Source organism: Trichinella spiralis (assembly GCF_000181795.1).
Source record: "Trichinella spiralis strain ISS 195 chromosome Unknown Scfld1085, whole genome shotgun sequence".
Classification (NCBI taxonomy): Eukaryota; Metazoa; Nematoda; class Enoplea; order Trichinellida; family Trichinellidae; genus Trichinella; species Trichinella spiralis.
Genome location: NW_003528024.1, coordinates 122,068 through 146,574, shown reverse-complemented (window position 1 = coordinate 146,574; position 24,507 = coordinate 122,068). Strand labels below are relative to the sequence as shown.

General features: G+C 35.1%; 11 protein-coding genes across 11 annotated transcripts; 5 read left to right on the top strand and 6 right to left on the bottom strand.

Annotated features, from left to right (window-relative positions):
• Positions 1-1,302: 1,302 nt before the first annotated feature.
• On the bottom strand, positions 1,303-3,640 carry Tsp_10851 (transmembrane protein 185A). The gene is made up of 9 exons (XM_003370194.1): positions 3,600-3,640; positions 3,489-3,546; positions 3,351-3,426; positions 3,241-3,292; positions 2,633-2,677; positions 2,420-2,596; positions 2,150-2,363; positions 2,017-2,100; positions 1,303-1,428 (listed from the first exon to the last, which is right to left on the bottom strand). The coding sequence occupies exons 1-9, from the start codon at positions 3,638-3,640 to the stop codon at positions 1,303-1,305; spliced, it is 873 nt and encodes a 290-aa protein (XP_003370242.1).
• A 132-nt stretch (positions 3,641-3,772) lies between these two features.
• On the bottom strand, positions 3,773-5,516 carry Tsp_10850 (peptidase, M16 family). Its single transcript, XM_003370193.1, has 9 exons — positions 5,457-5,516; positions 5,123-5,269; positions 4,977-5,063; positions 4,791-4,920; positions 4,650-4,741; positions 4,493-4,599; positions 4,249-4,441; positions 4,093-4,197; positions 3,773-3,976 (listed from the first exon to the last, which is right to left on the bottom strand). The coding sequence occupies exons 1-9, from the start codon at positions 5,514-5,516 to the stop codon at positions 3,773-3,775; spliced, it is 1,125 nt and encodes a 374-aa protein (XP_003370241.1).
• Positions 5,517-6,263: 747 nt separating this feature from the next.
• On the top strand, positions 6,264-7,388 carry Tsp_10849 (7 transmembrane receptor). The gene has a single exon (XM_003370192.1). It carries the CDS (start codon positions 6,264-6,266, stop codon positions 7,386-7,388), a length of 1,125 nt encoding a protein of 374 aa, XP_003370240.1.
• A 513-nt stretch (positions 7,389-7,901) lies between these two features.
• Tsp_10848 (putative ShTK domain protein) lies at positions 7,902-10,803 on the top strand. The gene is made up of 10 exons (XM_003370191.1): positions 7,902-8,086; positions 8,184-8,248; positions 8,495-8,704; positions 8,774-8,848; positions 8,904-9,071; positions 9,168-9,289; positions 9,375-9,419; positions 9,486-9,592; positions 9,836-10,398; positions 10,466-10,803. The coding sequence occupies exons 1-10, from the start codon at positions 7,902-7,904 to the stop codon at positions 10,801-10,803; spliced, it is 1,878 nt and encodes a 625-aa protein (XP_003370239.1).
• Positions 10,804-11,024: 221 nt separating this feature from the next.
• Positions 11,025-12,108, bottom strand: Tsp_10847 (conserved hypothetical protein). Its single transcript, XM_003370190.1, has 6 exons — positions 12,002-12,108; positions 11,816-11,927; positions 11,647-11,739; positions 11,481-11,577; positions 11,294-11,427; positions 11,025-11,060 (listed from the first exon to the last, which is right to left on the bottom strand). The coding sequence occupies exons 1-6, from the start codon at positions 12,106-12,108 to the stop codon at positions 11,025-11,027; spliced, it is 579 nt and encodes a 192-aa protein (XP_003370238.1).
• A 27-nt stretch (positions 12,109-12,135) lies between these two features.
• Positions 12,136-13,952, bottom strand: Tsp_10846 (protein XRP2). Its single transcript, XM_003370189.1, has 5 exons — positions 13,831-13,952; positions 13,560-13,677; positions 12,431-12,522; positions 12,172-12,350; positions 12,136-12,143 (listed from the first exon to the last, which is right to left on the bottom strand). The coding sequence occupies exons 1-5, from the start codon at positions 13,950-13,952 to the stop codon at positions 12,136-12,138; spliced, it is 519 nt and encodes a 172-aa protein (XP_003370237.1).
• A 344-nt stretch (positions 13,953-14,296) lies between these two features.
• On the bottom strand, positions 14,297-15,680 carry Tsp_10845 (zinc metallo protein). Its single transcript, XM_003370188.1, is given in 5 exon segments — positions 14,297-14,409; positions 14,426-14,687; positions 14,827-15,023; positions 15,102-15,277; positions 15,601-15,680. 5 exon segments carry the CDS (start codon positions 15,678-15,680, stop codon positions 14,297-14,299), a joined length of 828 nt encoding a protein of 275 aa, XP_003370236.1.
• A 927-nt stretch (positions 15,681-16,607) lies between these two features.
• Positions 16,608-17,103, top strand: Tsp_10844 (conserved hypothetical protein). The gene is made up of 2 exons (XM_003370187.1): positions 16,608-16,676; positions 16,855-17,103. Exons 1-2 carry the CDS (start codon positions 16,608-16,610, stop codon positions 17,101-17,103), a joined length of 318 nt encoding a protein of 105 aa, XP_003370235.1.
• A 256-nt stretch (positions 17,104-17,359) lies between these two features.
• Positions 17,360-17,736, top strand: Tsp_10843 (hypothetical ribosomal subunit interface protein). The gene is made up of 2 exons (XM_003370186.1): positions 17,360-17,413; positions 17,437-17,736. The coding sequence occupies exons 1-2, from the start codon at positions 17,360-17,362 to the stop codon at positions 17,734-17,736; spliced, it is 354 nt and encodes a 117-aa protein (XP_003370234.1).
• Positions 17,737-18,139: 403 nt separating this feature from the next.
• Positions 18,140-18,814, bottom strand: Tsp_10842 (keratin-associated protein 5-11). The gene is made up of 2 exons (XM_003370185.1): positions 18,732-18,814; positions 18,140-18,386 (listed from the first exon to the last, which is right to left on the bottom strand). The coding sequence occupies exons 1-2, from the start codon at positions 18,812-18,814 to the stop codon at positions 18,140-18,142; spliced, it is 330 nt and encodes a 109-aa protein (XP_003370233.1).
• A 2,700-nt stretch (positions 18,815-21,514) lies between these two features.
• Tsp_10841 (IQ motif and Sec7 domain-containing protein 1) lies at positions 21,515-24,094 on the top strand. The gene is made up of 8 exons (XM_003370184.1): positions 21,515-21,852; positions 21,936-22,050; positions 22,108-22,276; positions 22,383-22,522; positions 22,619-22,744; positions 22,844-23,134; positions 23,209-23,439; positions 23,888-24,094. Exons 1-8 carry the CDS (start codon positions 21,515-21,517, stop codon positions 24,092-24,094), a joined length of 1,617 nt encoding a protein of 538 aa, XP_003370232.1.
• Positions 24,095-24,507: the final 413 nt, after the last annotated feature.

The following is a 24,507-nucleotide window of genomic DNA, read 5'->3' as shown; positions in this document are numbered from 1 at the left end:
CTGTAGATCACTGACAATAAAAGCAAAAAATTCTGAACATTCTGAACGCAAGCTGAGACAGAAAGCAAAAAGAATTTGAACCACCAACTAAAACCGCGCGAAACACCTCAACTAGGATAACAATAAACCGCAGGCTGCAAAAATACTGTAGCCAAGTCAAAAGTACCTGAAAGTACATAAATGTTCAGTATTTTCCACCTCTTGAATGTTATTTTTTAGCGTTGTTATAATTTATTTTATCATTTCACATAATTATTTGATCTTATATTTAACTTTACCAATATAAAAAACCGTTCTTTTGCATTGTTTTCGTAAACAGGTTAACATCTTGCAACTGTACCACAGTCTATGACTGTTACTGACGGCGAATTTCCGCCTTGTTTACACTTTGAAACTCAAACGTAAAATAATTTTCACATATTGGAAAATCTTATACACATGACTATTTTCAAAATGCTTGTTAGAGCACTATATTTGAAAGTGTAATTACAATTAAGCGTACTTACAGAAACAGCTGTTTTACAAGCTCACTCTGAGAAGAATTTATTCAATAATGCAATACACGCGTATTTTCAACATAATACATTTAGTAATGTCAGTATTCAAGAATTTGTTTTATCGAAAATATTCAGTATTTTATAATGTAGCAATACTTTTTCTGCAAATAATGTTCATCACTTTCGAGAAAATATTACAGTTAAAATGCTTCATAATGCAAAATCAGAAATCACCTTCAGGGTACTGTAATATCGTAAGCGTGTAATCAGGTTTGTATTTCGTTTCAATAAAAGAACTGCCGCATTTATTCATGATTTGATCAAATGAAGTTGACGAGTTATCAGTTGATTATGCATTCAAATATATAATAATATATTCAAATTTTAGAACAAATAAAACTGATTTTTATTTTTCCACTATTTTCGAAAAACGTTCGTTTTCCGACATACCAAATAACGCAATTATGGTGACAAAAAGTACGTGTTACATAAATACCCGTACAAATAAAAATGATCACACTGTCCTACAATGCTCATGGCACCAAAAAGGAGACAGAAAGACAAAAAATGAATGCACCACACGAGAAAGAGGGAAGTGGAAGTGCGCAGACAGGCATACAGAATTTCAAAAGCAAATTAATCAAAGATGGTGACTTCTTTTGCTGCATATTAATGCAGCGTTCAGTTCTACGGCAACCTTTTAGGCAGGATTGCATCATTTAGAAATAGCATGAACTGAAAAACACAGTGAAAGTCGATTACTATCAGCTATCAGAAGAAACTTTTCCTTCAAAAAAGTCTTTCGCTAATCTGGATTCTCAATTGATACAAACATGACCATCTGCTTTTGCTCCCTACTAGTTCCGGGTTTAGACAGCTTTGAAGCATAATCATCGGCTCTTTCATTTTCACATGTCTCAGCACTGCAATGCTGAAATGTATAAGATACATTACCATATTCACTTAAGCATGGACACACATCCAAAATAAATGAACAAAAATCTCTTCGGATACCACACCACCCTAAAATACGCGTATCATCATTTCAAGAAATTTAACCAGCATTTCAACAGTAGAAAACAAATCACATTGATTTCCTCCTCTTGAACCACAGGCCATCAATAATAAGCAAAACAAGGATACATAGAGTGGCGAACAAATCAAAACGTACGACAATCTGCTGTCGCCATCAAGTTTATTACTTAGTAAAACCTTAAAAAACATATCATTAACAAATAAATAAATATAAAAATAAAATTTCATAATTACCACGAAAATTAAAAATGGGACGACTAATATTGCATACGCAATTGCTGAATACACATGCTGCCGTCGATATTCTGGCAAGAGATCTATTGATCGGATCAAAAGCATAGCCAATATTATAGCGTAAAGGACACCAATTAAGCTCAAGCAAAGAACAATCCAAAATGGGATGAAAACAATCTAAATTATTTTTTAATTTCAGATGTATTCAAAAACAATCACATATATAGATAAAAAAATGAAGCAAATTTACCACCCAAGACCAGCCGACAATGTCATCCAACTTTAGACCAATAAAAATGAATTGAAGCGCATTAGCCGAAAAGATCATTTCAAACTGAAACAGTAAAATGAACTATTAGTAATCAAAGTGAAAAAACGCTTACCGCAAAACCGCGCCCCTTGCGAAGACACCAAATGCATACAACCATGGCCAAAACGCACTGTGCCAAAAGTGGAACAAAAACGATACACCAAGGCAACAGCTTGCTAGCAGTTTGCAACTTATAACAAAACATTGCCTCGAAAACGAACAACAGAATGTGCTCAGCAGTGCAAAATAGCATATTTCGAAAATCTGCTTTTCCCACATGGTCATTTCTGAAAAAAACAATTTCAACTGAACACTTTTAGTTAATTATTCACTCAACACTTACTCAATTGGTGGATACTTGCAATAAAAAAAGCACCCTGCAATTGCTGCAGCAAATACAAACACCTTCCATATAAATAGTGGATGGAATACTACCCAATACGGCAAATCGACAATTCCATCCAATTTGAAAGCGAACAACAATGCAAACAGAAGCAAAGATAAATACACTATAAACTGTCTAAAATTAAAAAGATAATTAAGTAGTAAGAAAAACAGCTCAACGAACTGAACGTACGCTGGATTGAAATCGCGGAATAACCTGGAAATGTTGATCTGCATGTCTTGCAAGGTAATTCGACTGTTACAATATAAATAAATTTGTAAAACGTTTATTATAAAAGAAATATTTCAAAATCGAATGTTCCATTAGCCATAACCGCAAGTAATAATAGTAACTACAAAATATGCACGTTCTTCATCGATGCGTAGTACCAGAATTGAATTACAGTATGTTGACTTTCAAGGTTTATTTATACTTTAAAATTTACATTTGTTATCTAAAAATTGTTTACTTTGAATCACGCTAAATTAAAAATCGCAGACATCAAAACACAGGAATTTTTCCTGAAATATCTATCTGCATTCCTGCTAACATATCGCTTTTGCAATTTTCCTTCAAAATATGCCATTTTCAACTATGCTTGCGCAGATTTTGAATCGTATGTTGTTAACAACATAACTATTTTTGAAACTAAATTTTTAAATCACAAAAACTTTATTTATCATTGAAATTTCTGTCCAAACACCTTTGGATAACTATTCTTAGTAGAATGGTTAGCATACTGTTCGTTTCATTACGTCGATACTAATCAAAATCTCCACCAAGTCATTCTTCCACGAATCAATGGATATGGATCCATGGCTTCTGTTGTTCCTATAAAATAAATAAAAAATAGAAATACATAACATTTTTCAGAAGAGTTATAAATTACCAATCGCTACCACAGCTGGATCTCTATCATAAATATAATGCATGCAAACTTTCTTCACTACGTCAGCATTCACTGCCTTAAGAGAAGTCGAAAGTCAAAAGAAATTTTAAAGTTCAAATATAAATCATAGAAGCTTACATCAATTCGAGCATTCAGTTCGTGAACTGGTATTCTCCGACCATAGCATAACATTTGTCTGAAATTTTCACATGAAATTACAGAATATGTCAAATCTTCTTCCTTCTTTACCTGCCAATATCTTCACAAATTGGAGTAGAACCATCCAGCATTAAAAGCATATTAGTTCTTAGCAAATTTTTTCCACGCTCAACCTCTTCATCCCCGATTTCTCGGCAAAGATATTTCCTGTTATAATTTATACTTTGAAGTTACTTCAATTACAGTAATGGACAAAATCAATTCTACCATTCCTCTTGGACATGGTAAACCACTTCTGAAACTGCAGTTGCTTCAGCAACAATGTATATTCCCCATAAGCCGGTGTCTTTGTAGCAAGTATTAAAAGCTTGAAAACTCTGACAACCTTCTCCCCATCCAACCAAACTTGCCAAACGACTCGGAGAATTGACTCCAGCGCCATGCGTTCTATCCCACTGCCCAATCAACTAAAAAGACACTCGTAAACATTAAAAAAATAAACATCATCAAAACAATTTCAAAATATGCAAATAAAAAAATCAACAACTTAAAGATAAAGACTTCAGCATCTTAAAGAACATACAGTATTAGCAACCATCAAAGGAATGTTATCTGGGTGATCCCAGCCAACACCTTCTACTGCCAGTGCAGCATAGCAAAATGGCATCGAATCTTCGCGAAAAAACATCTTCAATACAAAATAATAAAATAATAAATAATTTAAAAAAATTCATATTACTTCACTTCCAGTAAATCGGCAATTTCCAACCGGTGGATAATTTCCCGAAATTGTAGCTGGTATTTTACTGAAATATTTCTCCGCTAACTTGTGCAGTTCTTGATGGTTGATTCCTCCAGCAGCAGCTAATACCATTCGAGGTGCCTTGTAATGCTCTTGAACATAGTTGATCAAATCTTGTCGTTTCAAAGATCTAAAAGTATTCAATAAAAAATACTAATATTCAAATAAAAACATTTCTTACTTGATATTTTCAGTTGGGCCGAGAATAGTTCTAGCCAGCGGAGTTCCTTGAAAAGCTGTACTATGCAAATAGTCAAATACCACCTCTTGCATGTTTTGTTCAACTTCCTGCGCAAAAGTTGAATAAACATTTAAATTAAAACTAAAAGAATACTCACCTGCATTTCTCTCAAAATAACTCCTCGTTCTCGTTCAATTTCTCGCTCGCCATAATTGCTGTTCAACAAAATATCGGCCAAAATATCCACAGCTATAACACAAGTAAAGAAAAACAAATACAAAAATGCATTCGAAATCACCTTGTTCCGCATCTTGTGAAAAACACTTCGCATAGTAAACTGTCTGTTCTCGTGAAGTATAAGCATTCAAATGCGCACCGATGTTTTCTACCTCCAATTCCAAATCGGTTTGGCTTCGCTTCGATGTTCCCTAAATTTCATGCAAAATATTGTATGACTAATAACTTTGGTCAGCTTTCTACAAACCTTGAAAGCCATGTGTTCAAGAAAATGTGCTACACCATTATTGCGCTCCGTTTCATACCTGCTACCAGCGTCGATCCACACACCAATCTGTATGGAAAAATTACAATTATGCGAATACAAAACACAAATCAAAGCCCGGTACTTACTGTACAAGTTGGCAAGCCGGAATTTTCAGAAGCCACTCTGAAGCCGTTTGACAATGTCGATACTTTCGTCTCTGGGACGTTCAGCAAGCATTCTTTGTAGGAAAGCGAAGCTTGCCTTCTTGTTTGGGTCCAGCAAAGACGACTACCCTTCAAGTGGAAAAAGACAATTACGCAATTAACAATTTCCAATAATGTTTTCAAATAATAACTTTAAAATAAAATTTTACAACAACACTTTGTTAGAAGAAAAAAGTGACATTAAACATTAAACACAAAAAAAACGTTCCTCATTTTCTTCAGGGATAAAATAATGATAATTTCAAAAAGTCTATACCACTATTTCAGCAGCTGCTTTCCAAACAGATCCGTTTTTCAACAATATGCGCTTTGCCATTGATATCACAAATATTTACTAAATTACTGCCTTAAACGACAATCCACGCACGAATTCAAAAGCGTAAAAGCAAACCCAACTTCTTAACTAAACGATCTGTATTATATAGTAAAGGAAAATCACGATGAAATGTTGAAGATACTGTGCTGCAAAAAATTCAAAATAATAGTTATTAGAAGAATAAATTTTAATAATTATAAAAAAAATATTTAAAACATTATAAATTTCCTAAAAATCCATTTTGAACAACTTCAAATATGTTTGAAGTATACGGTATTGGTTTGCTTATATTAAAATTCCAATTTTCAAAATAACGTAAACTACAGGATAAGATGCATTTGACTTAATATTAGTAGATTCACTATATTTTAATGCGTCTAGCTTTGCTACAAGAGAAAGAACAGTTTAATGCAATCAATTATTTGCCATTTTTTCACTTTATGCAATTCCGTTAGTAACAGCGAGAAAAATATTCTTTTTTTGTTCAAAAATAAACAGACTTGCATGACAACAAGAAAAAACAGTATAAAGTGTTTATTAAAATCAATTTAGTTTAAAAGTTGAGAAACTTTTAATATTTGATAAATGATGTATAATATACTACAGTATATTATTATTAAACCTGAATTACTTTTCCAAAGTTATTAGCATTAACATTTGCAGATTTTATTTATATTTGTGTATTTTGAATTGTTGAAAAAAGACGAACTTCTTTTTAATTAAGTAAAATTCAAAGTTTTTATAAATATGCAAAGCGTTTCAGTTGCTCAGCAAGTGCTCGAAGCCATCTCACAGCCAGAGATATATTTTTACCCACTGCAGCCCTGCAATTGTCGAAGTGTGCATCTGGTTAAAGGAGAAAACGAATACTGGTTGATTGTTGTGTGCATTAGAGGAGATTTACACGTATTTCACTCGAAATATTCGAAACCGTTCGTTCATAAAAGCCATCATATTCGAGAACTGTACAAATGGTCCAGTGACATGTTGGTTGTTAATTCGACATTAATACCTGAAAATGCAAATGAACTTAATTTATATGTTCTGATAAGAATATGCGACAAAAGCCATTTAACTTTGTTTAAAATATACACCAGACCAACTCTGAGCATTCAACTGGCGGGAGAAGAAAAACTGAATTATGTTCCAGTGCTGATTTGCAGGTTCCCAGTTTGGGAAAAAAAGATTATCCTTTCAAAAAGTGATCGCACCGTTGAACTGTTTCGCCCGGTTGAAACGTCTGGCGGCGAGACATTACTGGCGAAAGTTGACACCACTATAAGTTACCCAGAATTCAATGAGGCAAAACCGCACTGTGTGATCACAGTTGATGGAATATTGGTCGGAAAGCAAAGAATCACAGCGTTTGGTTGTGCCAACGGTAGCGTCTGCATTTCGTACGTAAACACCGAAAGCATGGATATTGAAACCAAGGTGAAAAAGTTCGACATGCCAATTTCAGTCATAAAATTGCTGACGCTGACGAACAATAATTCACCACATTTGATCATAAGCCCCAGTCTTGGCCCGGTAATGTTGGGCAAAACAATTTCTGACATCACGGAATATTCAAAGAATACTGTGAAGTTGAAGCAATCGGATAATTATGACGTTGTGGTTTGTCTGTATCATTTAAAGCTGCACAACGAAGATTCTTCCGTTGACAGCGATTTAATATTTGTTGGAACATTCAGCCGTCGCTTGCTTGTCTACAGTGGCAATATTGAATCAGGTTGTTTTGAATTGATTGGCGTTAAAAAGTACCCGTCGAGCATCAATCACATTAACGTGATAAATAATCATTTTCTGGTGGTTACTGTTACAAGTTTCCATGTATACAGAACTGGCCAATTGGCTGCACTTGGAAATTGATGAAAGTGATATACAGATATATAACTTTCGGTAACAGGGAAAGTTGATTGATGTTGAATAAAATAAAAGAATTGAAACAAAAACATGAAAAGTATGTAGTCACAAAAAGCATAAACCACAAAAAAAACATTATACAATTTTTCTCCATGTAAACAACAATAGTTTGTTTGCGGAACGAAAAACTTTTGCGCTCAGAAAAGCAAGCAGCTTTGTCTCGTTTTTCTTTGTTTCTATATTTTTCTGTTTTATCAGACAAATCAGGCAATATTGTGCACGGAACTTTAAAATATTCCTTCCACTGAACGTTCAGAACTTGTATTGTGATGCTTAACATAATAATAATAATAATAATAATAATAAATAATGTTGGGCTAACATTATGATCATTATCGCTGTGCAAACCGTGTTTGTGAATGTTGAAAAGCTTCAGAAAGAAAAATAGATATACATATATTCCAATGAAAAAAAGCAACGTCACGTCATGCACGTCACGTTGAAAGTGCTTTTTTCCACATGTGCTTGCTTTTGCAATTTCAAAGCTGCGTCAAAAGTTGCAACAAGCGACGCGCAGCTTCTTTCGACATATCATTATTTGCTCGGATATTTATTCGTAGCAGCTTTTCAGCGAACACCGTCCAAACAAGCATGCGGCAGTTGAAAAAGTTGCCATGTGCTCGACTTTTCCACTTGCAAAAATTGTTCTTTATTTCTTGGCAATATGATAATTTATACATGTTGCTGTTCTGATTTTATTTTCTGCGTTTCCTTTCACAAATGATTTATTTTTCTTATCAGCATCTCTGCACAGCTACGGATGAAATTTGTTCCATTTTTGAACAGGTTACGCCAACCAAGTTCAGGTTGTCAAATCGACCGATGATGATGGCATGCAGGCCATGATTATATTATTGCAAAATTTTGTTAGACCAAAATTCTGTTCTTTCTTTCCACGAATAATCATGTCATAACTTTTGCCAATTTACAAACTACAAAATATATACGTATTTTTTTAAAAATGTGACTGAAATCAAAAATAGAAGAAGAAAATATGAACTTGCTTGCATGTTGGGGGTTCATTGGGTTTTTTTTTAATTTTATTTTTACAGCTTTTGTTGATGATGATAAAAATCGATCCCAACGGATAGCAGAAGCGCGTTCCTCTTTGCGCGCATTGGCTGACCCAAAAATTTCGCTTACTATTGGCCAGGAAGTATTTGTCGAACTAGGCTTTACGCTTTTATTCCACTTTCACGATTATCTCTCTTCTCTGTCGCAGTGGTGCAACAAATTTCTGTTATTTATTCCATTTCTGAACAGTTATCATTTTTGTATTTGTTAAAAAGATTGGAAGAAATTCAATTTTTCAATTATACTAAATTTTACAGAGAGAGAGAGAGACATGTTCATTCCAGTACTTACTCTGCTCTTCTTCACCACTCTTCACTCTAGCACAGTGGATGGTAATGGATATTTCATATATTCGATGAAATTGTTCATTTAATCAAAATTTTATAGGTCAGTCAATTTTGATTCCTCCCAAATTGTACAATCCGCACAGCAACAGTTTCAACTGCGTCGATCAGAGTTCCAAATGCAGTATGTGGGCATCGAGAGGCGAGTGTTTTGCCAACCCCACTTGGATGATCCGCAACTGTCCACATTCTTGTGAAGCTTGTCAAGGCGGTAATGTTAGCTAGCATTGGCCATTAGGACAAATTGGATCAATCAATCAGTCAATCAAATTAGGCAGGAAAATGTTGTCAACACTCTTTTTTCTAGGTAACAGAGTCTGGGATTTGCGAAACAATATCATCTCCAAGTACAACTCTAGCACACAGATCCAAAAATTCACAGTAGAAATGATCAATATCAAGGCAGTTTCGTTGAAACATATCGAAACAGTAACAAATGCTTGTTTTCTGAAAAAAAATAAAAAAAGTTTATAAAAATTTTCTCCAAATATATACTTTTCATTCTTTGTTTCAGGATGAACAAGAACAAGTGTTGAAAATTTACGGAACTTTACTGATGGTAGGTAAATGGAACGTTTTTTCATGATCAAATTGATCTTTTTCAAATTTTAATTCTTGTACTCAGACGTGGAACGACTCTCGCATACAGTGGAATAAAACCGAATGGGGCATTGCATGGATGAATCTCGTCTGGTCTCAGATTTGGACTCCTAAATTAGTAGCCTTGAAATCGTAAGTAAAAAACGGAAATAGTGCCAGAAAAATCATGACTAATATTTACTTTGGTTAGCTGAATCTGAAATGAATCATATGGAAGTGTATAATCTTTTTTTTTTCCAACGTTCAACGTTCAACATCCAACATTTAGACGAATGAATGATGATTCATTGTAGTTTTAGTTGATTTTTCCTTGTTGTGTGTAAATGTCATCTGTTTAAAAATGTAAAATCTTTTTTCTTTTCAAATATACACCAGAGCTCCGATGGATTCTTCCCAATTTGAAAGTGATTCGTTGGCAGTACATCACACAGGGGCTGTAGTGAATTGGGTCGATTTCGTCTTGGAAACGTACATCCAGTTCGACTATTCCCGTTATCCGTACGATCAGCAGAGCGGTTGCGTGCGATTCGGCGACCGTCGGGATTTTTCCATCCGTTTCGAAGTGGACCAAAACGCTGAACAAGAGTTGACCAGATCGTTGGACAAACTGCGTCCGGTGGGCTGGACAGTACGATCGGCTCAGATTCGCGAAGGTTCCAACCAGGAGAAAATTTTGTCCCTGGATATGGACGACGCGACTGACGCTTTCGCGCCGGTTGTGGATTTGTGTGTTTCTTTGAAACGGGACAATTCCTACACGTTCGCTTTGTTCTTTTTGCCTTGCGCGGCAACGGCAATGATCACTGTACTGTCGTTTTGGCTTTCTCGTCAGTGGAACAAAATTATGCTCCTAGTGGTCAGCGTTGGTTTGCAAATTTTCTTCCTCACATCGCTGACCAATCACTTGCCTCCGTCCAACGGCCGAACACCCGTCATAGGTACTATTTGAGAAAATGTTTCCAAAAATGCCCCTTTCTTGTCTCCTAAAAGATATTCTTTTTGTAGTGAAATTTTGTTCTTGCAGTATGGTTATTACTTGCATTCTGATTCTGGCAGAACTGATTTTTGGATCGCTGGAAACGATACGTTCAGCTTTACCGCCCCCGCGTTGGCTTATGATAACGGTGAACCGTGTAAATAAGTTTTGTCCAGTTGTGCTTGGTACGGCTGATCGTGCAAACAAAGTTGTCGACGACCAACATTCGGATCATATTGTCGACCTCGGTGCACCACCGAATACTGGAAGCGTCTGGAGTCCGGCAGTTCGAATTTTAAGATTTATACTGTTTCTGTTCGTGATCACCTTTTACGTGCTACTGCTCATGGCTACTTTTATGGGATGACTGATGAATGTTTTTATTCAATATCTAATTGCAAACTGAAGTTGTGCAATACTGAAGTTGGTAAGCAATTTCTGAAAATTTACAGTTCCAAGTTTCGGGTTTGGTTCACTACCAGGCATCTTCATATCCAATTTGCCTCTCTCTTTTACTTTTTCTTCTGCATAAGCTTAACAAAGAACAGTGGCAATACTTTTCTTTTGCCCCAAAGTATTTGCAGCTAACTAACTACTACTGTACACTCCATTAAACCAAGTAACCTGGTTTTTCTTTTATTTTTTTTGAAGATAATGACAAAAGCAACCGCTCACAGTCGAATAAACTTTCAAAAATAATTTATGGTTAATTTTCATTAAAAAAATCTCCGCATTTGTTTATTATACCTTTCTATGGGTTTCCGGATAAAGCATGCATGTTAACAGGAAAATAAATAATACTACCTCCAATGGAATTGGAAACGTTACAAGCGATTTGAATCGATTATTTTGTAAACCTCATCGATCACGTTCATAGCGTCACTGCCAACTTTTAAATTTACTTTACCAACCCAGTTGTTACTGCTTATTGCTTTGTTGAAAACGTTCTGCTCATTGTCTGTACAATTCCAAATGAAAATAGCCATAACAGCTAAATAAAAAAACATAATACTGCTAAAAAAATGAAACAAAACGCAAACAAACCTTTGCTTTTGGAACTACCCTTCCAACGGGGGTTGACAAAGTGGCGCATAGTTGCAGCATCAACTGGTGTCTGTACTGTTTTGACAAACGATACGTTCTTCAAAATAAAATTTACAACGTATCGCACAACGATTCTATTTTAAAAATTGATAACTACTCTGCATACCAACTGCCGATAAATATCTAATATCATCAACAGGGGCTCTTTTGGATCATCAACAATGTTTTCATTGTCAACTTGACAAAAAAGTATAGCGACCTTTCAAAAGCAGAATAAATGAACAATAAATTTATGGATGATCGTTAAAATTACAAAAATTCCATCTCAAGCGTACCTGATCAGTGTTTTCGGATAACAAATTACCAGTGCTAAGAACTGTGCTTTTGGATCGCTCGAATGTAACGGATGAATTTTGAAATACTGCTTCTGACTGCAACTGAACAGCTCTGAAAAGCAAAACCAAAAAATAAAAGAATCATTGCATCAACAAACACTTCAAGTGACAATAATTTTTTTTCACTTTTCTTCATAAAGCAATGTATAGTTTGCTACAGGCGATTCATCGGCAGAGAAATCGTGCACCACATCCCAATAATTGTTCAACGGATTCAAACGAGCGGCAGTCATTTGTTCTAATTCATCGATGAAAATTAATTAATTAACTGGAAAAATTAATAGAAGTTAAAAAACCGTCAACAAAAAACTCACTATCGAGACCATCGTAATGGATTTGAATACAAGAAAACTGAATATTTGTCGACGCTTCTATGGTGGGCTTTGTCTGGCAGAATACATTGAGCTGCAAATCATGGCAGTCTCGTGTTCGTAGCTGTTGACAAATGATCCAAAACTGACAACTCTTGCAATTTCTAATAAAAATACTAAAAAGAGAATAAATAAATTTAATTTAAAAAGCAATTCAATTTGAAGTATGATTAAAATTTTCAACCTTCCTGCGCATGGACCAATCAAAATGTTGCACTTGATACAGTCATCGATCGTAACTGCAGCAGTTCTGTCAAAGATGCACAGGGTGCAATTCTGTACAAAAGAAAACTTTCACAAAAAAGAATACGGTCGAACAATACAATACAAAATTAATTCTTCAATGCATAATTTCTTCTCAAAACAATTTCAATCAATTTTAATTGCAATAATGATACTTCATGTCTAACTGACTTGTAAGTACAGAAAACAGTCAAAAACTGCATACTCAATAAACTGATTATGCAAACAGATAGTACGTTTCTAATTGAATTAATTAATTAATTTAACAGAAATTTTTCCTCTGGAAAATTCGCTTTTAACAAATGTCATGTTTTCAATCAGTGTAAATTTAGTACCAAAGAAGGAGGCCTCTCTCTCTCTCTTTCTATGTGTGTGTGTGTGTGTGTGTGTGTGTGCACTTATAAAAGCTCAACTTTCATAAAATGCACTGAAAATAAATCGATGTTCACTTAATGAGAAATTGTAAAAATGCTTCAGAGTTGGTTTAGGACAAAAACCCCTGTCATCAACAATGATTTAAAAATTGAACATGATGTGAGTTTTCATTAAATTATGCAAATACTTCTTCTTCTATTGAAGACAGTTTACGCGAAGTGATTAAAATATATAAATAAATTATGAGAAAAAACATTTAAAATGTTCAGTTCTATAAATTAATCAAAGATAGAATCAAAATTAGCATCGCAGTGAAGAAACATAGTATCAAATCGAGAAAGCCATCATGCAGGAGAGAGAACAAGTTTTGCAAAGCAGTTTTCTACAAAGGATGTTTGTTTAATAGAGAAACTTGTCTGCAATGAGCAAGCAAGCAAGCAAGCAAGCAAACAAGTTGCTTTTCACGTTGAATAAAATTTGTCTTGGTAGAATCAATGTAGAACAAAGATGTGGTAATTGTTAGAGAAAAGATTGAAATAAAAGAAAAAAAGCATAAAAATAATTGGAAAATACAGCAAAAAAAATTAAAATTAAAAATACATTGGAAAAAGTCAAAAAAAAAGTCAAATGCAACATATATTTGTTTACTTGGTTGTGTGTGCACAGTTTGTTTGTTGTGATCGTCAAGTACTTACTTGGCAATTATCAATGGTAAACTGCTCTCCAGCGATTGCACAATTCTCTTTGATCTTCTCCACGCCGCACAGATTCGCAAAACGATACTTTTCCAGCGTGTCAATTTTTCGACAATCCCTGAAAATAGGCAATTGCTTTTTGCCAACGGGCCTGCTATCATCCATATATTGCCGATTATTTTTTAGTCGAAGCTATTAGCCGTTTTGAAGCTATTAGCGAGAACTGGATATGAAATGAAAATATTTGGTTTTATTTTAAAATTTTATTTACCACGTATAAGAAGATGTGGAATTGTTTGGACAATCCGAGCCGACGACAATGGTCAATTTCTTTCTTCGTTGTCCACTACTGCTGGTGTTGAATGGTCGAAATTTTGTCCAACAAATTCCCATACGACAGACAGTAAGTGTGGTGCTTCGATGTCGACTTGGTAAATCGGCCTGAGCAAATCGACAGCCAAATGCTTAACCACCACAGTTCATGGTAACCATGGAGATTATTAACTACAAGATGGATGAGGTCGATTTTTGCAAAAAGTCGATCAATTTTCACAAACGTTCACCAGGCAGGCATTCGACAAAGACAAAAATAACAATAATGAAGAAACAAATATATCTGTAGAATATATACATATATATGGAATTTATTGAAAGAAAAATGTCAAACTTTCTCTTCGTCATATTCAAAGAAAATAATTGCATCGAAGAAAAAGTTCACATTTCATAATTCACATCTGCTAGCACAATTCGCAAGTCTTGGGACAATGCTTTTTCATCACGTGACGAAAAGCAAACCGACGACAATAGCGTGCAAACGTGTCACAATCGTCGAAGCGATCCTGACATTGGGCTGGAAAAAAAAGAACCTTCAACGACCTTATTATTGACAACAACCTCAACAAGCGAAAACATCATCATCCACAACAACAACAACAAATGGCCTTCTAGTCTTAGATAAAGAGTCCAACTTGACATATTTGGCTTACTTGGCCATTCTGGCTTTGGAATGCTAGTTGGCGGTGTTGGCGTAGTGCTTCTGCTGAAAACTGTCGTCGACTCTGGTGGTGGTGGTGGTGGTGGATCAGTCACTATTCCATTCACTGCTGTACATTCGTAAAGTTTGTTCAACTACCAATCAAGAAAGCAAGAAAAAGTAAGTAAATTTAAATAAATAACACTATCACCACAATAACAAGAATATAAGTTATAATATATATATATATATATATATATATATATATATATATATATATATATATATACTTACCTTTCTAATATCAGAGGCAGATAATTCGAGTGCTTTACCAATCACTTCGGTCATTTTCGGCTCTATAGCTTCGATTGTATTCTCACCATTGCGACTGAACGCTTTGCTATCGTAGTGCATAATTGAATAGTAGTCGTATTTTTCATCCAAAAAATCTACATACGGAAGTTCAATTTTACGAAATTGCCCAACCATACCTAGAATTAATTATTTTTTTATTCTGCTAGTGCTTATTTGAAAGAACATTTATAGGAAAAGAAAAACAACAATTCTACTAGGTATAACATTTTCAGCACGTATGATGATGAAATCGTCCCTGTCAGTTCTGCTCTGCTCGTGCCAAAATCCAAGCACATGCATCAATTCGTGCACAATGACTTCATTAAATAGACAACCACTTCCAAGCGAGACTACTTGTCGACCCTGCATGCGCCCAACCATAGAAAAACATCTACATCAAATAAGCATTATGTTTCCACATAATATGCTTGATTAATTAAGAAAATAATTAATACATATTTGAAAAGAATTGCATTGCAAAGAAAAGATAATCTAACCTCAACTGTAAAAATTAATTTAAAGATGAAAGCATAAAGAAAGATTACCTGAGATTTTAAAAAAGAAAAAAAAGCATTTTTTAAAAAATAATTACCTCTTTGTATAGAGATGAATTTAATCACGACTTAACATTTACCAGTATCAAGAAAAAATAATTGATAAACTTGTTAAACTCAGAATTTAAATAATACTGCTTCATTAAAAAAAATATATTACCCGTGATCGTTGTTAATGACAAGATAATCAGGCTCAATTGTTCGAGGTACAAAACGAACACACGAATTAGCTTCGATCATTTTCATCGCGTTAGTTATTTTCTTCCGTTGCACCGTCGCTGAAGTGGTAACAAAAATCCATGCACTTCACACTTCTATCAGCAAATACATTTTTACACAATTTACTGAAAATTGCCGAAATTTCGTAAGGTACTATTCCATCTTTCCACAACAAATGTTTATCTCTAACGGAACTTCTCGGCATGATTCCCTTGAAAGCAAAGCAAAATTCAAACATAAAATTATAACATTCCTAACTGCTCACCATCGGATTGAAATCTTCAAAGCTTACGCCATCAATATCTCCTTCAAATTTACCTAAACAACAATATATATGTATGTATGTATGTATGTATGACTTCTATTCTACAGATTTAATTGAACAATAATTTTATAATTGGATTTTTATCTACTGACCAATTTCATTCAAATAATAAATAAGCTGCATGTGATTAGCTTCGTCCTATTTTAGCTCGCCTACTTCAGTTCTGCACAAAGCAATTTTATCAGAATAAACGAAGAATACTTTTAAAGTTCGTTCGAAAACTAATTTTCATTTTTCCATTGCTAGTAACAAAAATCATTGGACAAGAAAAAAAAATTTTTTACATATAAATGTATATCTGAACTGCAAATAGTATTTGTTAATGCTAATTTGTATTCTTGGCTGCTTATACTAGCCGTTGTTTTCATATGCATTATTGTAAGAAATATTTTTCATTACAATTTCTATAAAATTGTAATTTAACAAAATTTAGCTTAACAATCTTCTTCATTTCAACTATGTATGCATAAAGCAGCAGCAGCAGCAGTATGAAAAGCAGCACATTTATCTATCGATTGTGTTGCAGTGGAAAACTAGAAGAAGAAGAAGAGAATGCTTCAGAGATTTGAAATTTGCAATATTAATCCTAGGTAATGTTTCAATTGATGCTTGCAATCATCTAAATGGATGCGCCGTTTGGACGGTTGTTCAATCTGCATCACCTGAACGAATCCAACTTTGATGGTGCGATCGTGATTCGACGGAATCTTCAAAAAAGAAGCAAGTTTCACACACACACACACACATACACAATTCAGTTTACTTTTGACACATTGAACAGATTAGTCATTTCAAAATAAAACTTACTAATAATGCATTGAGGCAAAATAAAGCAAAGCTGAAAAATTGTAATTATTAATTTTTTTAAAGAATTCAATGAAAACCAGTGAAAACAACAAACAAAATACCAAAGCAGTTACGAGAAAAGAAATTGCCATTTCTGGAACCGCTGTGAGTATTCAAATGGGAAAATTGCTTGAAAGTAAAAATGTTCCATGGAAATATTACGCCATTTTAAAATTTCTGCAAATATTTGCCGGTCTCATTTGGCGAGCCGTTCATTACACAAGTAGAAATTTGTATACAAAAGCTGGTCATGTTGACTGTCCAAATTCGTGACTCATCAGTCTCTTCCGCGTGTATTATAAATGTTCTCATTGCTCAGAATTGCCTCTTGCGTTTAATTTGTTTTTTCATGCTCTGCTTCTGCCTTTGCCTCTCCCCCCCCCCCACTCTGTCTGTCTCTTTTCACTATTCATTTCGCTTGTCAAGCATCTCTCAGCCAGTGTCCGTGTGTTTTACAAGATGTAGTGCCCGTGTGATCAATATATTTTTAAAATAGCAAAGCCGGTGCTGCTTAATTGGTTCCCTCGAGATGCCCAAGGCGATCGTGGGTCAATTAACAGCCGGTTGTGTTTTCAAAGATGCTGTTAAGCTTTATTCTATTCTCAGTCGAGCAGCTATAGCTTAGTCAGTCGGAAGCCGGATCTGCTTCGCCAGATAGACAGAGCTACTAGTGACATACTCTTGCGTCAAAGTTCCCGTCACTCATCGCCCCCACAAATCACCAACCTGGTCGGTGTCAAATTGCAAGCAATGTCAACTGGAACGCCAGCAGCTCGACTGAAAATGCTTCGACTTTCAGTCGACAACGAACTCTTATTATTATCACTTGACGCATTTGGAAAGGAAGCTAATTTTCCAAAAATAGCCAATTACATTCAGCAACAAAAACAGCGACACTGCTGCTAGTGCTGCTTTTCGTTTGTTCTTTTTATTTCTTTTTTCTCTTTCTTGTCTTTAATTTTGCATTTGATCATTCATTCTGCGCGATTTTACCTTACTACTTTCCGCCCCAAAGATATACGCAATCGTGCACACTGGGTGGTTGAAATTGATGGGATGTTTTATTTTTCTTGATTTTTTTCCCTCTTTTCAGCCAATCAAAGCCTCTTTCTCTTCAATCAAGCCGGCAACAAAAGCTCAAATTGAAAACTAGCAGCAGCTGATCAGCCTGAGCTTTTCTCTCCAACCAACCAAAGTGAAGCACAACATGCCCAGCTTGAAATTTTTCAACCAAACCGACTCAGCGGCAAAGCTGCTTCAAAATGAACCCCAAAACAACAACAATCACAGATTAATTCATTCACCACGGTCAGGTGATCCGCTGGTCCGTAGAACGACAATTATCACCGCTTCCACAACTACCAACACCACCACCACCACCAGCATTTGCAACGGTACCACCGTTACAAATACAACGACAACAACAACGTACCGCTGCCATAGGCGACAGATGATTATCGTTGACAACAGATGCACAACAAGACCCACCTGCTCGTCGTCCACGTCCGTTCGACCTGTCCACTGTACTTGCTTGGATACTGGACGTCAGCTGGTCACTGTCAATGAATCTTACGCTTTACAAGCGGAGCCGATTCGCCTGACTAAATCAAGCAAATCTTCTTCTTCCTCTCCTTCTTCTTCCGTGTGGCTACCCCGGGTCCATGATCATCAACGTCAACAATTCGTTTCAGGTAAGAGAACAAATATTGCATGCAATTAAAATCAAAATTCAAAAAAAAACAACGCGTTAAAGGACGAGACGTATTTTTCAAAAAAATGCCTATTATTATTATTATTACTATTATTATTGCAATTTGCAAAATTCAGTTCCCTTCAAACGTTAGCAACAAGCAGCTAGCTCTCTTTGCAGAATCGAAAAAACTACAATACGAAAAAAATACGCATTTTCAGCTAGTTTTCTTTTTGCATCTTTTTTATAATATGCTTGGCATTCAATTTTCAAATTGTCTTCGCAAATTCGCATATCAATTCAGCTGAAAACTACGACACACCCTCATTATTTGTTCATCAAGCTTTTATTTTCTTTTTTGTGACTCTTCATTATTTCCTCTCCTTTCTCGTTCGCTCTAATTTGTAAAAATTCTTTTTTTTCTTTCCTCCATTTGCAAGCGCTTGTAAATGCAGCTGGAGTTTTTTCACCGGCGATGAGGTTAAGCAACAACAACAACAACAATAGGTGAGATGCATGCTTGCATGTGCTTTCTTTCGATCAATCTTCACTGCGAGCAATTAAATAAAAAAGATATTCAAACCGAAACATTAATTCAGGCATGCGAATTTGCAAAATCCCTCCTTTTTCTGCTAAATGGTGTATATATAAACTGAACGATACTAAAATAATATTCTCTCTATTCTGAGGAGGTAAATTTTCTAAAAAAATTTTTAATCAGTTGCTCTTGATCAGTGAATTACCGGCACAAATTAAAATTAGCACAAAACTGAACACTGCCTCAATAACTGTGAAATAAAATCAAATGGACCTATCGATGAGAAAAACCAAAATTTCACAAAGCAACACGCAAAAGCAAAAATATCCATTGAAAAACTCAACTAACTAATAAATAGTGAAAATTGAGCACACATGTTGTAGTAAATAGTGGAGATAATATTTTTGAATATATGAAAAATGTTTAATTTTTCCTTCAAGCACACCTGCTTAGCTGAAAACAAAAACAAAAACGTGACTGAATGTTCAAATTCCAATCATTCCATTTTACCACGTGCAACGAAAAGAACATACGCGCATCATTGAGCGTAAAAGAATATCCACTATTCCCCCGTGGCTGATTAAGCCGTAAAACAATCTTAGTAAACATATTTTCAGTATATTAAAATTTCATGTTGCTGATATTTTTCAATAAATGGCCTCTCAATCAAGAAATACATTATAAAATAATTATAGCTAGATGGTTGTCCGTTTGGTGAAACTAACCATTTGCAACTAACATTTCAAATTCACCATTATCATTACTATCAGGGGATGGAGGGGGGAGGGAGGGAGGGAGAGGGGAATGTTGTTGTTTCCTTTTCTTTTTTTTAATGTTGATATTAAAAAAATTTCTACATTTCCACATATTATTCTGTATAATGTTAACCCAGCCGAGGAGAAATCAAGTTGAAACAAAACAAAGATACCAATCGTAATGTTCGTCGTCATCTGAGGAGCAACGTGTGTTCGATCTTATCATCGTAAATCAGCATCAGAATCGAAAATTAATTAACCAAGCAAATTTCAGTGTTCTTGGCTTATTGTGGAGTTTTGTTTTCTTCTTCAGAGTAGAAAACAATAGCAAATATTAGCTTGACAGTTTCTGAACATCACAAACGAACTTCTTAACGTTCGAAATATAAATTTGATAAAATGATGGATGTCAAGAGAAATTTTCCAATCATCAACACTCATCTGAAAGTAAACTTGCGCATTCGTTATCGAAATCAAATCTGCCACACCTGTGCAACTGTTCAAATTTCACCCAATTACAGAAACTTGCCGGAGAGTTCAACATTTTCAATTATTCTTCATCACCCCAAAATTGTCAAATGGATAAAAGTTGAAATGATGAATATCTATCTATCAATTCTTCAAAAAAGAAAGAAAAAAGAAAAATTTTGATTTTGTTCATTTTGTGCATATTTTCTTATATATATATATATATATATGTATAGTTGAAGAAAATTATTTTTCACATAAGATGAGAAAGAGAAAAAGCAAAGAAAACATCAACAACCTTTATCGACCTAAAAATTTATCACACTCGGTCGTTGTACGAGATGTTGTTGCTGCTTCTGCTGCTGAACGGCCTGTTTTCATTAGCATCCAATACACATAATATATATATAGTATGTCAAGTTGACCAATTTCTTTTCCAACCTGTTCTGACTTATATGAGCTGAATTTTTCAAATGACACTTCTGGTGAAAAATTTTGCCATTACCATACTACCACCGTAATCATTTTATTGAACAATTATGAAAATTAATTTTCGGAAATGGATCAAATGAAGTAGAATGAAGTGAGTTTCCATTTACCATAAGGACACTTCTAAACACACACACACACGTACACACAATAGAGATTTCCATTTTCTGTGCCTTTTCAAAAGAGGCTAAGCACACACTCACACACGCACATGCATGCACGCATGCATGCGTGCATTTTTATATGCATATATATATTTATCACACGTGCTGCTGCTTTGCGTTGATTGACAACCAATATTCAAAACCGTATTGATCCTCCTCGTCGACGCTTTGATGGAATTACGTATTCACAACGGACAAGACTAAATTCGACCAATAAATATCACCATCTTTAGCTTCTTTTGAATCAGCGTATAATTTCAATAGTTTGACAGTGTCCCATCTGCTTACCAATATCATCACCAGACACAGAGATGGGTAGGGTAGAAGAAGGGGCTTTTCTATTCAACCAACCAAACAAGAGAACAAATCGCGTCCGTGTCGTCATTTGAGCAAACAAAACAACCAGCCTGGCAACTTCACAGCAGTAACAGTAGCAGCAGTCGTTGCAGTTACTAGCAAGCAAGCAATAGTGGAAAAGTGATCTGTGTGTGTGTGTGTGTGTGTATTATTGTAAATTTACTTTGTGCAAAATTTATCAGTTTGGATTTTTGCATTTCAAATTTGTGATCAAAACAAAATTATGAATATTCTTAATTTTGCAGAATATTGCTGCTCCCGTCGACCAGAACAACACCAACAATACAACAATTACGGTTCATCTGCTTCGTCAAAAACAATGACCAATGATGGTGCACTTGTTGCGGACGAGATATTGCGAAAACGAAAATACCGTGTCGCGATCACACTGTTCAACAAGAGACCAACACAAGGCATGCGCACTTTGATCGACTGGGGATTTTTGGCACCAACACCGTTGGCAGTGGCCAAATTTCTCCTCACACGCAAAGGTTTGAGCAAGCAAATGATCGGCGACTATTTGGGACGTATACAAGATGAATTCTGCGCTCAAGTACTGAAGTAAGCAAGTGTCTGTTCACTACACAACACCACAATTGAACAATCTACCTATTCATATTAAAATATGAAATATTCAATGTCAGGTGCTTTGCCCGAGAAATAGATCTACGCGACATGGAAATTGATCACGCTTTGAGACGATTTTTACACGGCTTCCATCTACCTGGAGAGTCGCAAAAAATTGAACGCATACTTGAAGTAACCTTTCATTTTCACATTCTTTCTCTTATTGTCGTTTTTATTTTACAATTTAAGGCATTTGCCAGCCGTTATTGTCAATGCAATCCACCGACAACCAAACAACGTTTGGACACTGTGTTTGTATTGGCATTCGCGATCATCATGCTCAACACTGACTTGCATTCACCGAATGTAAAGCCGTGCAATCGAATGAAACTTGAAGATTTCGTCAAAAATTTACAAGGTTATTTTGAAATCAATGTCATGTCTGTAGTGTTGCTGTTTCTTATTATTTTTCTTTTTTCAATACATATATATATATATATACAGTAGAATTTTTCATTGATTAGGTGTTGATGAAGGTCGATCATTAAATCGGACATTTTTGGGTGAAATTTACGCGCGAATCAAAAATCAACAGCTCCGCACCGGAGCAGACCATGTAAGCCAAGTGGCAAAAGTGGAAAGAAAAATTATCGGAGAAAAGCCAGTAAGCAAAATTTTCAAGCAAATAATAATAATAATAATAGCAATCAATTAAACAATTATATATATATATATATATATTAAAAAAAGAAAATTTAAGCAACTCAGCTTACCGGATCGTCGATTGATCTGCTATATTCGATTGTCACAGATTGTCGATCCGCACCGTAAACAATCGTCCAGTGCTCATCAGCGAGAATTGTTCCTCTTCAACGACATGTTGTTGGTATATAGCAGATGTTATCATTGCATTTATCAATAACGATAATACATAATGTGCTTGGTGAATTATCTGAAATATAATTGATTCTTTTTTTGAAATTAGTTTACCAAAATACTGCCAAAGAAGAAGAGTAAAATTTATTATCAATACCGTGAAAGTTACACGCTGAATCAGATACAGATGCGACCATTCGTGACTCAGTGTAAGCAAGCAGAAATTACAATTTGTTCAGATGACTGTACAATAATCGATTGTGCTTATATTTCTACTGTAGATTATCCGTTCGGAATACGGTTGGCAGTGGGCGAAGAAAAATCGACCCTGTATTTCAACGCAAGCTGTGCAGAGGATCGTCGTCGCTTTCTTGAAGACCTATCCGAAGCTATTGAGGAAGTAAAATAATTTTTAAAAAAATCCCATGAAATGATATTTGAATTTTAAAAAAATACAAAAATCTATCGTTTAAGAGCAGAGAATTTGAACGCTTGGAACGAAGTTTAAACGCAACTGACCAAGCAGAGTTTAAGAAAGTGAAAGACAATAAGACGGCTTTATCAAGTGAAAATCGTGATTCCGGTGTACCTGATGGGTGCGGAGATGACAGTCCAACATCGCAGCTCGGTTCCCAAGCTTGCGTTCTGTCAGGCTCTTTGGAATCGACCAAAGCGGTCAGCCACGTTTCACTGGATAGCGGTTTAGTAAGTGCCACTTCATGCTACTAAACATCATTTCAGCTTGTAGAATCAGTTTTTGGTTGTTCGTTTGATTTTCAGTTTAATTTTTTTAGGACAACTGAACAAATTGTCCATCTCCATCCAAAAAATAAATTTTTCTGCTTGCATTATCTCTTTTGCTCTTCCTGATGCATTTTGTTATTCTTCTGATATTCTTTTCGTTATTATGAACAGTTAAACAGAAAAGAAAGCATTGCTTTCATTGTGTATTTCTGTTGCATCTTCTTCGCTTTATGGTTTCTTGAAAAAAACAATAAAACATTTGAAGTATATATAAGTGCTACTGAAAATATATTTATTTTATTACTATCATTTTTCATATCTTCATAATGTTGGAAAAATTGAATTGATCCATCTCCACATTAAAAATGATAAGAAAAGAAAATCCAGAGATTGTTCACCAAATAATTAGCTGACAAAAGTCGACCGGTTGAGGAGTGAAAATTTCCACCGTCGGCTTCTGCGCGACAAGGTACTTGTCGGCGCCAACCGGCACGGCACAGCACACTGGGCGAAAACGTTCGCAAGCATGTCAGCCATGGCAAAGCTGAGACGAAATTTCTGCCTTTGTCCAACCAAAGTGTCCGCATCATCATACTCAATTCTCATCAATTCCTGACCTGCAAATGTCACAAACAATTCTCATAAATTGAAAATAATATATTACAACATATAGAAAATTACATACACAAACATCTCTGTATATATGTATATCATAATACCTGAAGGTGCACTTTAGATGCATAAAATGAAATTTAAACAGTAAAGCCATTAATTCATATATTGTTGGCGAAATGTAAAACTACATTAACTTTACCATTGCACTATTTAAATAAAAGCAATAGCACGTACGTATCGAATAACTTACATGACTAGGGTTGCTGAAATTCCATCCCTATTGACAAATAAGCAAATAAACGTCAGTGGACATAGTTCAAACTAACGATCGCTTTTACACGGAAAACTAACGAGCTCTCCTAACACTGACAGACACTTAGTTTCCCTCATCAACATCCATACCTACACAATTTA